Source organism: Ursus maritimus, unplaced genomic scaffold, assembly GCF_017311325.1.
Source record: "Ursus maritimus isolate PB19 unplaced genomic scaffold, ASM1731132v1 scaffold_2, whole genome shotgun sequence".
Taxonomy (NCBI): domain Eukaryota; kingdom Metazoa; phylum Chordata; class Mammalia; order Carnivora; family Ursidae; genus Ursus; species Ursus maritimus.
Window position 1 is genome coordinate 71246872 of NW_024424452.1, and position 12075 is coordinate 71258946.

General features: G+C 62.3%; 1 protein-coding gene across 1 annotated transcript in view; it reads right to left on the minus strand.

The window, feature by feature from the left end:
* The window catches only part of CAPN2 (calpain 2), a 41504-nt gene that overhangs the window by 9881 nt on the left and 19548 nt on the right, over positions 1 to 12075 (minus strand). Inside the window, exons 3-10 of the mRNA XM_040636147.1 lie at positions 9550 to 9668; positions 8168 to 8301; positions 7127 to 7295; positions 5379 to 5462; positions 4218 to 4303; positions 3587 to 3661; positions 2920 to 3080; positions 1344 to 1513 (exon numbers count right to left, since the gene is read on the minus strand). Coding sequence (XP_040492081.1) covers positions 1344 to 1513; positions 2920 to 3080; positions 3587 to 3661; positions 4218 to 4303; positions 5379 to 5462; positions 7127 to 7295; positions 8168 to 8301; positions 9550 to 9668 — 998 coding nt within the window. The remainder of the gene's footprint in view (positions 1 to 1343; positions 1514 to 2919; positions 3081 to 3586; positions 3662 to 4217; positions 4304 to 5378; positions 5463 to 7126; positions 7296 to 8167; positions 8302 to 9549; positions 9669 to 12075) is intronic.

A 12075-nucleotide genomic window follows, 5' to 3' on the forward strand; every position in this document is an offset into this window, starting at 1 on the left:
TCCCTCAGCCTCGGGGGCGGCTGCACAAAGGCCCCGCCGCGCCGTCTGCTCTGCTGCCCGCCGTTCCCTGCAGCTCTAGCAGAACTACATCCATGTTTTCCAAGGGCCCCCAGGCATTCCGGCTGAAAACAAAGCTCCTGACCCAGCAACCACACGGGCAAGCCCTTAGCACCATTCCTCGTTTATAGAGCATAAAACCGAGGCAGGGAGCTGTGCACGGACTGGCCTGGGGTCCCCCCGCCTCCCGCTCGCAGAAGCAGGGCTGTGCCCTCGGACGAAGAGGGCAGTGAAGGGGGCGCCACTGGGCTGGGAGCCAGCAGGGGTCCGCTCCCGGCTTCTGCCGGCCACACCCCATCTGTGTGTCAGTGAGCTCCCTGTTCCTGCCTCAAACAGAACCAAACGATCCCCTGGGGCTTCCCAGCGCTGGAGCCCAGGCCTGGCTTCCCACTCCCTTGAGGTGTGTGTGTGTGGGGGGGGGTGTCAGTTTGCATTTTCCTTGGGGTCACTCTGCCCCAGCTCTGAAGCTCTCAGCTCCTGTTTCAGAGACAGGGGCTTACAGTTATGGGCACTGTTTGAAATGATGGCATTTGACCGACTCTACTTGGTGAGTGAACGGGCAGGGTCCTGGGGGCCACGCTCCAGTGAAGAGCGAGCGGGGCCGTGTCTCCTGGCACCTGACTTCTCCCAGTGGTGGGCTCCCTGCCACCATCTCAGGCTGCCCCTGTGACTTCGCAGGTGACCTCACTGAACGCGGGGCCCACTGGGTGCTTTAGGGGGCCGCCTGCACCCACTGGACCCCAGCGGAGAGGCTCTCTGGTCAGTGCTGCAGGGAGGAGTGGGGAGGGTGCAGGGGTCTGGCCCCAGACAGGAAGGGGCAGCCGCCTTCTGCCTGCAGCTAAGCTGGGCTTTTCTCGAATGTGGTTTGAAACGAAAGAACGTGCAGGAGTGAGTGTGCGGAGCCCGTGTTCCCTGTCCTGAGCTGCTCCCAGGCCCCACACCGGGCTGGGCGCCTACCAGCCAGATGCTGGAGCAGTTCCTGCCCTCATGGTATTCCCGGATGGGGTCCAGGAAGCTCTGTTAAGTCTCCTCTGTTCCGAGAAGAGTGGTGCCAGGCCTGGAGGGGCTCAGGAGAGGCAGGAGGCCCCTAAAAAGAGTGGGCGATCCGGGAAGCTGGCTGCGGGGGCCCAGGCGACGGCTCGCCACCTCCGGGGCCGCGAGACTTCTCCTGAGACTGGCCGGGCCCAGTTGCCAGCTCCCTGGCCGGCTCCCTGTCTGGGGTGCCCCCTCCCGGGCTGCTGACGGCGAAGGAGGGGAGGAGGCGGCCCCCGCCGTGCCGCACGCACCTCGTAGATGCCGAAGCCAATGGTGTGCATGTCCTCGCCCATCTTCCTCTGCCGCCGCCGGTGCTTCTGGATGAGGCCCACCAGGAAGGTGCAGCCACTCTCCCCGTCCTCCTGGTCCTCGTCCTCCTCCTCCAGCTTGATCAGGTACTGAGGGTTCATCCAGAAGGTGTCTGTGGCCAGAGAGGGGATGTGCTCCGTCACTCAGGACGCCAGAGCCCTGCCCCACCTGGTGTGCAGGGGTGGGGGATGGGGACGGGAGGGGGGACGGCGGCGCCTGCCCGATCATCATGGGGAGACCCCTACATGACAGACTTTCCCTTGCAGTTCTCTCCCACCTGCTCTCAGGCTGGTCTCGGGGACTGGTGGTCATCACTCTGGAAGAGGCCGTTAGAGCTGAGCTGTCCCCTTGCGGCACCTCTCCCTCCCCAGGCTCGAACGGGAGGTCAGAGGTGGCCTGGCTGGGGAGGAGGGGGCATGCACCCCTGCACCCCCTCAGTGAACCCCGAGGCCAGGACCATCCTGTGCACAATTTCAGCTCCTTTTCTGTGTCCCTTGTCCCCCCAGGCCTGTCCCGTTGCCCCCATGGTGTCTCTGCCCTCCCCACTTCCAGAACCCATTTACAGGAAGGACCCGAGATTCATTCACATTTAAGGATAATCGTGCCGGCTGCCTTCCCCTCCCTAAGAGGATAAAACTCTTTGTTGGGGAAATAAAGGCACCATCCAGTGCCAAGCCAACTCCAGCTCTGTGCACCCCTGGCTGCCTGTTTTTGTCAATAAAGTTTTATTAGAACACAGCTGTATCTATTCATTTAACTGCCTTCAGGCTATAGCCGTAGACCTGGGAGCGGGACAAACTGATGGCTCACAAAGCCCCAGATATTTACCATCTGGCCCTTGAGGGCGTTTGCTGACCCCTGATCTCACGGGTGGGGGAGAGATTCCTGTCTGGGGCAGAGCTCTTCCCAGCACCTCTCAAATCCCCACTTGGTAGCTACGCACTTGAGGCGAAAGATTCAAAGCTCTGGGGCTGAAGGGAACCACCTGCTCTGTGGCCTAGGATGCCGCTGGGGCCCTCGGGTCCCTCAGGTCCCTCAGGTGCAGCAGAGGGTCCACACAGGACCCAGACTTGCCGCCACAGAGAGCTCTCCCAGACCAGCTCCACCGCCAGACCGTCTGCACTCAAGTCCCCGTGAGCCCGCGGCCCCAGGTAGGTCACTTAAGCTCTCCAGGCCGCAGTCCCCTCACCTCAAAGATGGAGCGGACACAGGGCTCTGGCCGCGGGAGCTTGTCAGGGAGACTGGAGTGGCCTCTATCAACCACTCGGGACAGTCCCTGGGGCCCAGTGTGTGGGGTCATGCGGACTCAGTGTGTGCGGCACAAGGGGGGTCCCGGACCACAGGGCAGAAGGGTCGCAGGATTGCCGAGGGACTGGGGACCCCGTCTGAGCGGGGCCTGAAGTGCGGACAGCGGTTAAGGCCTGTGGGTGAGGTCCCTGCGGAGCCAGGCTGCTCGGGCTGCCTGTGGATACAGTGGCCTGTGGCCGTGAGCTGGGACCGGGCGCGGCGGGGCCTTACTCGGGTAGTTCCGGCAGCCTCCCGCGGTGGAGCCCCGTCTCCAGTTCCCGTCCATCTTGGTGAGTTTCCACTTCTTGTAGGATTCGCTGGTGAGGGTGTCGGGCGTCAGGTTGCAGATCTCCAGCCGGGAGTAGTGCCTCAGGAAGTCGTTGAAAGACATCCTGGCAGAGGCAGGGACACAGGCATCCAGGTTACGAGACGACCCACGGACAAACCTTGACCTTCCGCCCAAGGCCAGCCAGGGAGCCAGTGAAGGCGGGGCGCTGCCGCCCCCAGACCCCCAGCCAGAAGGCGCAGATGCTGGCCCGGCGGCTGGGCCGCTCTGAGCACCGAGCCAGGCAGCGCGGACGCAGCTGGGGGCGGACACACACCCACAGGCCCAGCCCTGCTCTCCAAGGGCCTGTTTCTTAAGGTGTTGGGATGATCCTAAGAGCCGGTGGGAGAAAGGCCCCTTCCGTCCCGTGGGATCTGAATGGGCTTCTCTGCTCAGCTTTGAACCCCACTGTCAAGAGGGACAAATAGGGGAGCTGGACGAACGGTTTCATTCAGGGTCTTTTGGGGAATTTAGGACAACTCCCACACCCCCGTGCACCTGACACGATCATCTGGCTCCTGTCCGGTAGAGCCCCCAGGCAGACCCCTCTCCCTGCAGCCCTAACGGTCTCACCAGAACTCCCCGTCTTCGTGCCGTCTGGTCAGCTGCTCCCTCACCTCCGGGTCCACAGTGTTCCAGTTGGGGCAGCTGGAAAGCCACGGGACAGGACGGGCATTAGAAGCCAGTGCGGGCGAGCACCTGTCCCCAAGACCCCAGAGTGCAGGTCCGGGGACACGCTCCTGCACCTCTGAGGGCCCAGACTGCCCCGGGGGGGAGCTACGCTCGTAGCCGTGGGGAGGGGGTGAGGGCAGGCGCCGCCCTGGGTGGTGGCGGCAGAAAGAACGGGGCCCACTGGAGGGAGAAGGGGACAATGCGGGCGGCCACACCTGGCAGCTCTTTAAGGGGAACCCCTTGCGGCTGAGCTGGAGGCACCCGACGCGACCAGGAACCTCTGGGTTCCACGCACGCCCCTCCCCCGCCGCCCGCCAGCAGGGTGACTGCGCTAGGGAAGCGTGCACACCGCGGCGATGGAAGGAGCCCAGGGCCGGCAGGAAGGTGTGCAGACTTGCTCGAAGGGTACCTGCCCCGAGAGGGCGGGGACCTGTGGCCTCGGGGCCTAGCCCCCTGCACCGCACAAACGCCAGCCTCGCGCCCTCCTCTCTCCCCTGGCCCCCGGAACCGCCCGGGGAGGCGCCCCGCTCACTTGTCGTTCCACTTGCCGGTCCACTCCACCTCTCCCCAGGGGTTACGGATGCGGACCAGCTTCTGCAGGCTTCCCCCACTTTCGACCTGAAGACGGGGCACGGGGAGTAGAGGGGGAGAGGCTGAGTTCAAGCCAGGCCCGCAGGTGCTCGGGCCCCAGACCCCTTCTCCCCGCGCCAGGAGGGGGCGGGTCCGTGTTACAGGGGTCACGGAAGGGCGAAGGGCTGGACCCCGGGCCCCTCGCTGCTGCCGGGCGCGGACCGCTCCCAGGGCCCGGCCCTCGGGGGACGTCGTGAGCCCCCGGCTAGAGTAGGATGCGCTGCTGTCACGGGAGCTCAGGGAAGCCTCGCCCTCACGGCAGGAGCTCCGCTGAGATGCGGGCGGCCCGCCCGGACCTCTCCGAGTCCCCGCTGGCGCGGCTACGAAGCAGGGCTGCCGTCGGGAGCAGCCCACGCGGACTCTGCGTTAGACGCCGCTGTGGAATTAGGGGTATTTTCCTCAGCACGAACACTGCACTGGCGTCACGTGAGACAACGCCCTTATTCCTGGGAGACGTGTTTAGGAGCAAAGTGTGACATCCGCGACTGACTCTCAAATGGCTCAGAAAAGAGCAGACACAAAACGGACGGGGAAAATCTCAATTGTCGAGCCTAGGGAAATGACATTTGGATGTTTCTTGTTACACTACTCTTTCAGCTTTTCCACAGACCTGAGCTTTTTCAAAATAAAAAGATGCATGTGTGTCGGGGGTGGGCGGAGAACAAAATAGAAACCGAAGGATGAAAACACCACAGAGCCCTGGGCGTGTGAGGCGCGGGGTCCTGTGCCGGACGTGAGGCTGGCCGCTCACTAGCGTGTGTGGGATTCACAGCGACAACGGCAGCCACGCCAGCCCTACGGGGACATTGTCACCGTCTCTGACTTGAGGGTGCTCCAGGGCAGAGAGTTTGAGAAACACGCCCAGGCCATGCAGCCGGTGAGAGGCGGTCAGACCTGAACTGGAATTTGGGCGCTGACGCTGTTGCGAGATCAAACGCAAAAGCGCTTTGTACAGAGACTCAAACGCTATGCGGCTGCGATCAGTGTTCTCGTCTCTACCTGGTCCGTTAGAGCGGGGCGACCGCGAGCCAAGCGCAGACAGTGCGCCCGGAGCTGGCCTTACCTCCTCGGCCCCGGTGACCGAGTACGCGTGCCCCTTCACCAGCTTCTGGAACGTGATGGCCTCGGAGTCCGCCATGCTGGTGATCTGTAAACGTGGGGGGGGGAGTCAGGCCGCTGGATGCAGCCTCGCTCTGCCTCCTGCACCGAGGCCCTCGCCACCGGCCTCCCGCAGCAGCTCTCAGATGGCGGGGATGGCAGGGGCAGCCGGGGGGACAGCGTGCCGCATCGGCCAGTGGACAGGCCTTCACGAACCCCCATAGGACCCTGGAGCGGGGCTGGTGGCCCGGGCTCGGGACAGACCCCAGGGCGGCATCGGGTAGCCCAGGAGCCCGTGGTCCAGCCCAGCCCCACTGTGGGGTTCCCCGAGGACAGTTCTGTGCGTGCCTGCGGGATTTGCACCGGCTCTATCAGAACTTCCTTGGGGTACGCCCGTCCCCCGACTGCGGGGAGGAAGGGAGGCTGGTATGTTTGTCTCAGTCAATAGGAAGAAGGGCTGAGGGCACGGTCTGCTGAACAAGCCAGAATCCCTTGCCTGGAGTCTGGTAGAGAGAACACCGCGGGCCGAGCCCTAACCCAGGCCCGACACACAATCTGAGAGCAGTTTCGGCCTCCCCAGAAACGGTCTTGACCTGCCAGTCTCCACCCCCAGAGACGGGGTCACCCGCAGGATGAGACTCCCCCAGGGAACATGGGGCCTGCCGGGAGCAGACTTCCCTTCAGCGGCTGACTTCCCGCCCTGCTCTCTACTTGCTGGATGGGGTGCCACCCACTTCACGAATCACTTAATAAAGCCAATTACGGGGCGCCTGGGTGGCACAGCGGTTAAGCGTCTGCCTTCGGCTCAGGGCGTGATCCCGGCGTTGTGGGATCGAGCCCCACATCAGGCTCCTCCGCTATGAGCCTGCTTCTTCCTCTCCCACTCCCCCTGCTTGTGTTCCCTCTCTCGCTGGCTGTCTCTCTCTCTCTGTCAAATAAATAAATAAATAAAATCTTAAAAAAAAAAGCCAATTACATCTTGAAGTTTACTAGGTTGAATTTTTTTTTTTTTAAAGATTTTATTTATTTATTTATTCTACAGAGATAGAGACAGCCAGCGAGAGAGGGAACACAAGCAGGGGGAGTGGGAGAGGAAGAAGCAGGCTCATAGCGGAGGAGCCTGATGTGGGGCTCGATCCCACAACGCCGGGATCACGCCCTGAGCCGAAGGCAGACGCTTAACCGCTGTGCCACCCAGGCGCCCCTGAATTTTGTTTTTTAGTAAGTCGGACAGATATTCTGGCCCCAAGAGTAGGGGCTTCTCTGTCCCCACGGGGAACGAGTCCCAGGTGGCACAGGGCTGGGGAGTGGGCTCAGCCTCTGCCAGGAGGACGCAGGGGACAGGATGGGGTGCGCGCCTCCAGGGAGGCCTGCCAGCAAGGCCACCGTGAGGAAATGGCCCCTCCGAAGCTTCCCACAGGCCCGTGGATGCCGCAGCAGTGAAGGGGAAGGCTGCCGGGCTCCAGGCCACGCAGGCCCTGCCCCAGGGGCAGGTGTCTGCACGTGGTCCCTCCCCTGGGACCAGCAGAGGGCAGGGGATTCATGGAAGCTGTGGTTGGGGCTGGCGACGCACAGGAGTGCCCTCGCCCCACCAGCTTCCCCCATACGACCTGGGTGTCACTGGCCGCCCCCAGGTTCCAGGTGACGTCCGGCATGCTGGACGGGGATGGGCTCGCACCAGCTAGAGCGGGTGGGCGGGGGGCCCGGACTCACATCGATGGAGCAGCCGAGGAGGGAGCCTTTCTGCAGAGCCTTCTGGATGATCCTGAACAGGTCGGGAGGGGCCTTCCTGAGCTCGTACCACTCCGCGATGCCCCCCGTGAAGTCCTCGAAGCCCTCGGTGGTGGCGCCCCCCGAGAGCGCTTCGTAACAGCCGTTGACCCTGAGGGGGGACAGATGCTGCTGCTGCTGCTGTTGCTTCTCGAAGCGCCCCCTCAACCCCCGACCCCATTGCCTCCTTTGCTGGGGGCTCTAGGGACCCTCCGCTGAGATTCCCTGGGGCTTGGGCTCCAGCAAATCTACAGCCTGCCAAGTGGAAGGACCCAGGTAGTTATCTGGTCTGACCTCCCGTACGGACTGTTTCTGTGTCGCGACAGCAAAGGGCCGGGCGGCCATCAGCTGTTTGGGATTCACAGCTTAGAAAAGACAACAACTCGCTAACAAATGCAGTTCTACGCGCAGTATGTCCCGTGGCATCCATGGCTTCTAGCTGTGCCACAGGGCATGTGACGGAGACGTGGCTCCCAGACCCCAGACTCTCACAGCTGGCCACAGGGAGCCTGGCCCTCCGCGCTGGCAGCAGCTGCAAGGGATGGAAATCTCTGGATGCTGGAGAGCCCGAGTGGCCGGGGCAGGGGGGCTGCCGCAGAGCTCGCGGAGGACAGGCAGTGTGGGACAGGCAGGGGTGGGAAACCACTGCGAATCGCACACTCTACTTTCCGCACAAGTTCCGTACTTTTCATCTCTCTGCAGGGGACGGTAATGCCTACTGGCAAAAACTCTGCTGTCTTTAGCTGACAAAAACGTCCCCAATCTGCCAAGGAGGTGAAGGTCGTTCCCAAGGTCAGCACTCTGCGCGATACCCATTCCTGCGCGTGCCGCTAACATGGCGAGCTCGGTCACTGATCAGGGCACGACCCCCCCCCATGCATGTACTCCTTGATTTTACACCCCAATTCTGGCCAGAGTCGTCCTCCACCCCCACCTGCCTCTTCCAGATCCCAGGCTGCCCGAGGGAAGGCCGCGGTCACTCACTTGGCGTAGGCCTTCTCCAGCAGCGCACTCCAGAACTCGCTGCCCTCTGCAGAATGCACGAACAGCAGCTCCCCGTTCTTGGTGGGCAGCCTGTCGTCCACGACCACGTCCACCCACTCGCCGTACTGCCAGAACTGTGGGACAGGGGACACGGGTGGGCTGGGGGAGGGGCCGGTGGCCGCACGGGGACCCCCGGCCTCCGTGAGCCCATCCTGGGAGGAGATGCTCCCACCCCCCTCCGTTTCCGAGTCCTCACTGAGAAGCTGAGGGCAGAGGCACCTGTCCTGCCCTCCAAGCCCACACCCAGGTCTTGAGCACACTGCCCTGGGTCTCACGCTCTCTCAAGAATACCGCTTCTCGTTTACTGGCATAAAAGGAGGCAGTGAGCAGTACCTCACCACTTTCTCTCAGACTCCCCGAAACAGGCTTTTCTAACCTTGGGAATTACCTCCCAGGTGCCTGCTCTAGCTCCCTCCTTGCCTGTCCCGAGAGGCTCCCCACTGCTCTCCCGGCAGGGTCCCCCATCAGGGGCAGGCCAGGGAGCTTGCTGGAGCCTCTCCAAGTCGTCTGCAGAACAGCTTGATCCTAAGAGTCTGCAAACGCCGGGGTTTGATAAACTTGGCCAAGACGGGACCTGTTCCTAACTCCTAGATGTGTCTTACCGCCCCCCTTAGTAACGTTCCCAGCTCCCAGGACCTGTTCTTAGCCCCCCAGGTCCTGTCCTTAGCCCCCGAGGACCTGTCCATAGCCCCCCCAGGTCCTGTCCGTAGCCCCCTAGGACCTGTCCCTGACCCCCCCACCCAGGAACTCTTCTAGCCCCCACGACCTGTCTGTAGCCCTGTAGGACCTATCCGTAGCCCTCCAGGACCTGTCCTCAGCCCCTCCACGCAGGACCTGTCCTTAGCCCCCCAGGTCCTGCTCCAGCCCCTCCAGGACCTGTCCTTGGTCCCCCAGGATCTGTCCGTAGCCCCCCAGGAGCTGTCGTTGGCTCCCCAGGTCCTGTTCTAGCACCCCCAGAACCTGTCCTCAGCCCCCCCAGGACCCGTCCTTGGCCCCCCAAGACCTGTCCTTAGCCTCTCCACGCAGGACCTGTCCTTGGTCCCCCAGGATCTGTCCGTAGCCCCCCAGGAGCTGTCGTTCGCTCCCCAGGTCCTGTTCTAGCACCCCCAGAACCTGTCCTCAGCCCCCCAGGACCTGTCTGTAGCCCCCCAAGACCTGTCCTTAGCCCCTCCACCCAGGACCTGTCCTTAGACCCCCAGGACCTGTCCTTAGCCCCCCAGGTCCTGTCTATAGCCCCTCAGGTCCTGTTCTAGCCCCCCCAGGGACCAGTCCTCGGCCCCCCAGGACCCGCTGGGGAGAAGCCTGAGCTGACATGAAGTTACCTGGAAGTGGAAGATCCCAGCATAGTTCTCCTGGAAACTCTGGTCTAGGGGCACGACGCGAGCCAGGACCTCTTCATTCAAGGTGAGGGAGGCAATGGCTGCCAGTAGCCAGCAGTCACCTGTGAATACAGCACACAGCTCTAAGTGGGGTCTCACCTTGTCCTGCCCCCAGGAGCTGGAAGCTGAGGACGAGTCCCCTGTGTGACGGGCGGGTCGGAGGGCTGGGTGACATCTTTAGTGCAGAGGGGGCCTGGACAGAGGCAGGAGAATTCACTCTCCAAAGGACCCGGCTGAGGCTCCCAGGGGAGGCTGAGGACCTCGAGGTCGTTGTAAAGGAGCGTGTGCTTTCCTACCACTTCCTGTGGCAAGAACCGGAAGCAGCCTTGGAGGGATAACCTGCATCGCTCGGTCTGTGTTTACTAAGGACAAGACTCTTGAAGATGCTGCTGAAGTTCACCGAGTTCTTCTGGATTCCGGTCGACTACTTAGGGTCCTGATGGTTCTTAAACAGGACTGTCCCGCTGACACTCAGAAAGGGGGGTGTGCGTGTGGCTCTCTGAGGACCGTGTGGGGCAGCTCTGCAGGACGCGATCTGGAACCAGACGAAGGCAAACAAATCCCCTCGCTCCTTCACCTGGGTGGGTGCCGCGGTGCTGGGGACGCAGCTGTGGCTTTCCTGCTCGCCTCCCAGGAACCCCCACGTCCCTCTGAGACACCAGCCATCCTGCACGCTCAGTCATGAGGTTTTGGTGGCGCAGACCCTGCCCCAGGGTTTTGTGGGCCAGCCGTGGGGTGCCACAAGACCTTTATGGGGGCTTTGATGAGAGTGGACAGGTGCCCTGCTGCCGTGGGACAGCAGCCTGCCTGAGAAGAGGGCCATCTCAGAGGAAGAGGGGCTGGGAGATGGAAGGAGTTTAGAAACCAGGTTCTGCTGGCATCATCGGAGACCCTGAATCAAGCCGTACCTGCAGCCTGATCTGCCTTGGACTTTCCTGCCATGTGATGTGAGGACCTCAGTCTCCCTGAGTGCTAGGGCAGCGAGGACAACAGCCCACATGTGCTGAGACCCTCGGATGTGACAGCCACTCTCCTGGGAGCTTCACGGTCATTACCTCATCTATGCCGCCCAGTGCCCCGTGAGGAACATGAGTGTGTCTGCGTCAGAGCGGACCGGGACACGGCTCAGGAGGTTAAATGCACTGCCAACGATTAAACAGCTACAAGCCAGAGTTTAACAGGAGTGGTGTTTCCGTCCGTCAGATCTCAGACACAACCTTTTAGGTCAAGTAGACCTTGGCTGGAACCAAAGTAGAGGCCCTTGGCATGTTGACAATACGGAGCCTGCAGAGAAATCCGGCAGTGGGAGTCTTTAGCTCTCACGGGGCAGGAGCCGAGGACCCCGACTGGGGGGGATGGAAGTCTACTCAGAGGGGCCTCCCGTGCTGAGCCGACATGCCGCCTGGTCAATAAAACAGACAATCTTCCGGCCGTTTCTGAGCATCGCGCTCTCCTGTGTGGACCTTATCACACCATCCCGCCTGGAACACAGGCCCACCACGTGTCCGCGGCTCCTCAGCTCACGAGATCCCCACTCCAGTCCGCTCCTCCTCCCCTGACCTCGGGTCCTCTCGTGGCTTTGGTCCTTCTCTGGAAGCCTAGAGGTGCCTGTGATTCTTACTCTTCTTGAGCGAATTCGAGATTTTCTGGGCATCTTGCAAAACGCTTGGATTTGGGTCTGTCAACCTGTGGAGGAGGACAGGCTTGTGGACAGAGTGGGTCAAGTGCAGGGATTCCGGAGGCAGAGTCCAGAAGCCAGAACCCCACACCCACTCTGCAGCCCCCGGGAAGCGCCGCCAGGGGCGGAGGGACTGCAGCTGCAGTGGGTCCCTGCAACCCCTCTGGTTCGGTCTCCCCGGGTCCCAGGAGCCGGTGCTTTGACCTGTCACACGTGTGTCTGCTCTGTGGCCTCAGACATCACGGCTGTTCCCAGGACGTGCCCGGGTGCAGGAGGGACGGGTTCCTGTTTATCGTGGGCCGCACATCTAGGTCAGCGCTGGCCCCACACCCAGCTCAGATGACCGCTCACCACCACACCCGGAGGCTCTCGCCACATCCTGGAAATCAGTGGCCATGTTCCGTGCCTTCTGGTTTTCTTGCCTCGGGTGTCCCCTGGCCAGCGTGGGGGGAGCAAGGCCCCCGCCCCCCCTGCCCTGTGCAGAGCTGTCCCAACCTAACTGGTTTCCTCTGAAATTTCAGGCGACATCCTAGAATGCCTTCTCGCTGGCGGCACCGTGGCTTTCTGTGGTCGAGTGGCTCGCTTGAGGTCACGTGTCCTGTCAGGGGCAGCCGGCGGGCTGGGTAACGCTCCGCAGTTCCCGCACAGCGTGCTGCGCAGTTATCTGTAAGCCCTGAGATGCGATCACCCTGGTGATCGTCGCCTCTCTGGGGTGAAGAGACGGAAGCTCAGAGGGCACGGAGACCAGATAGGGGATCTGGTCTCACAAGCAAATCCTCTGAATCAAATCC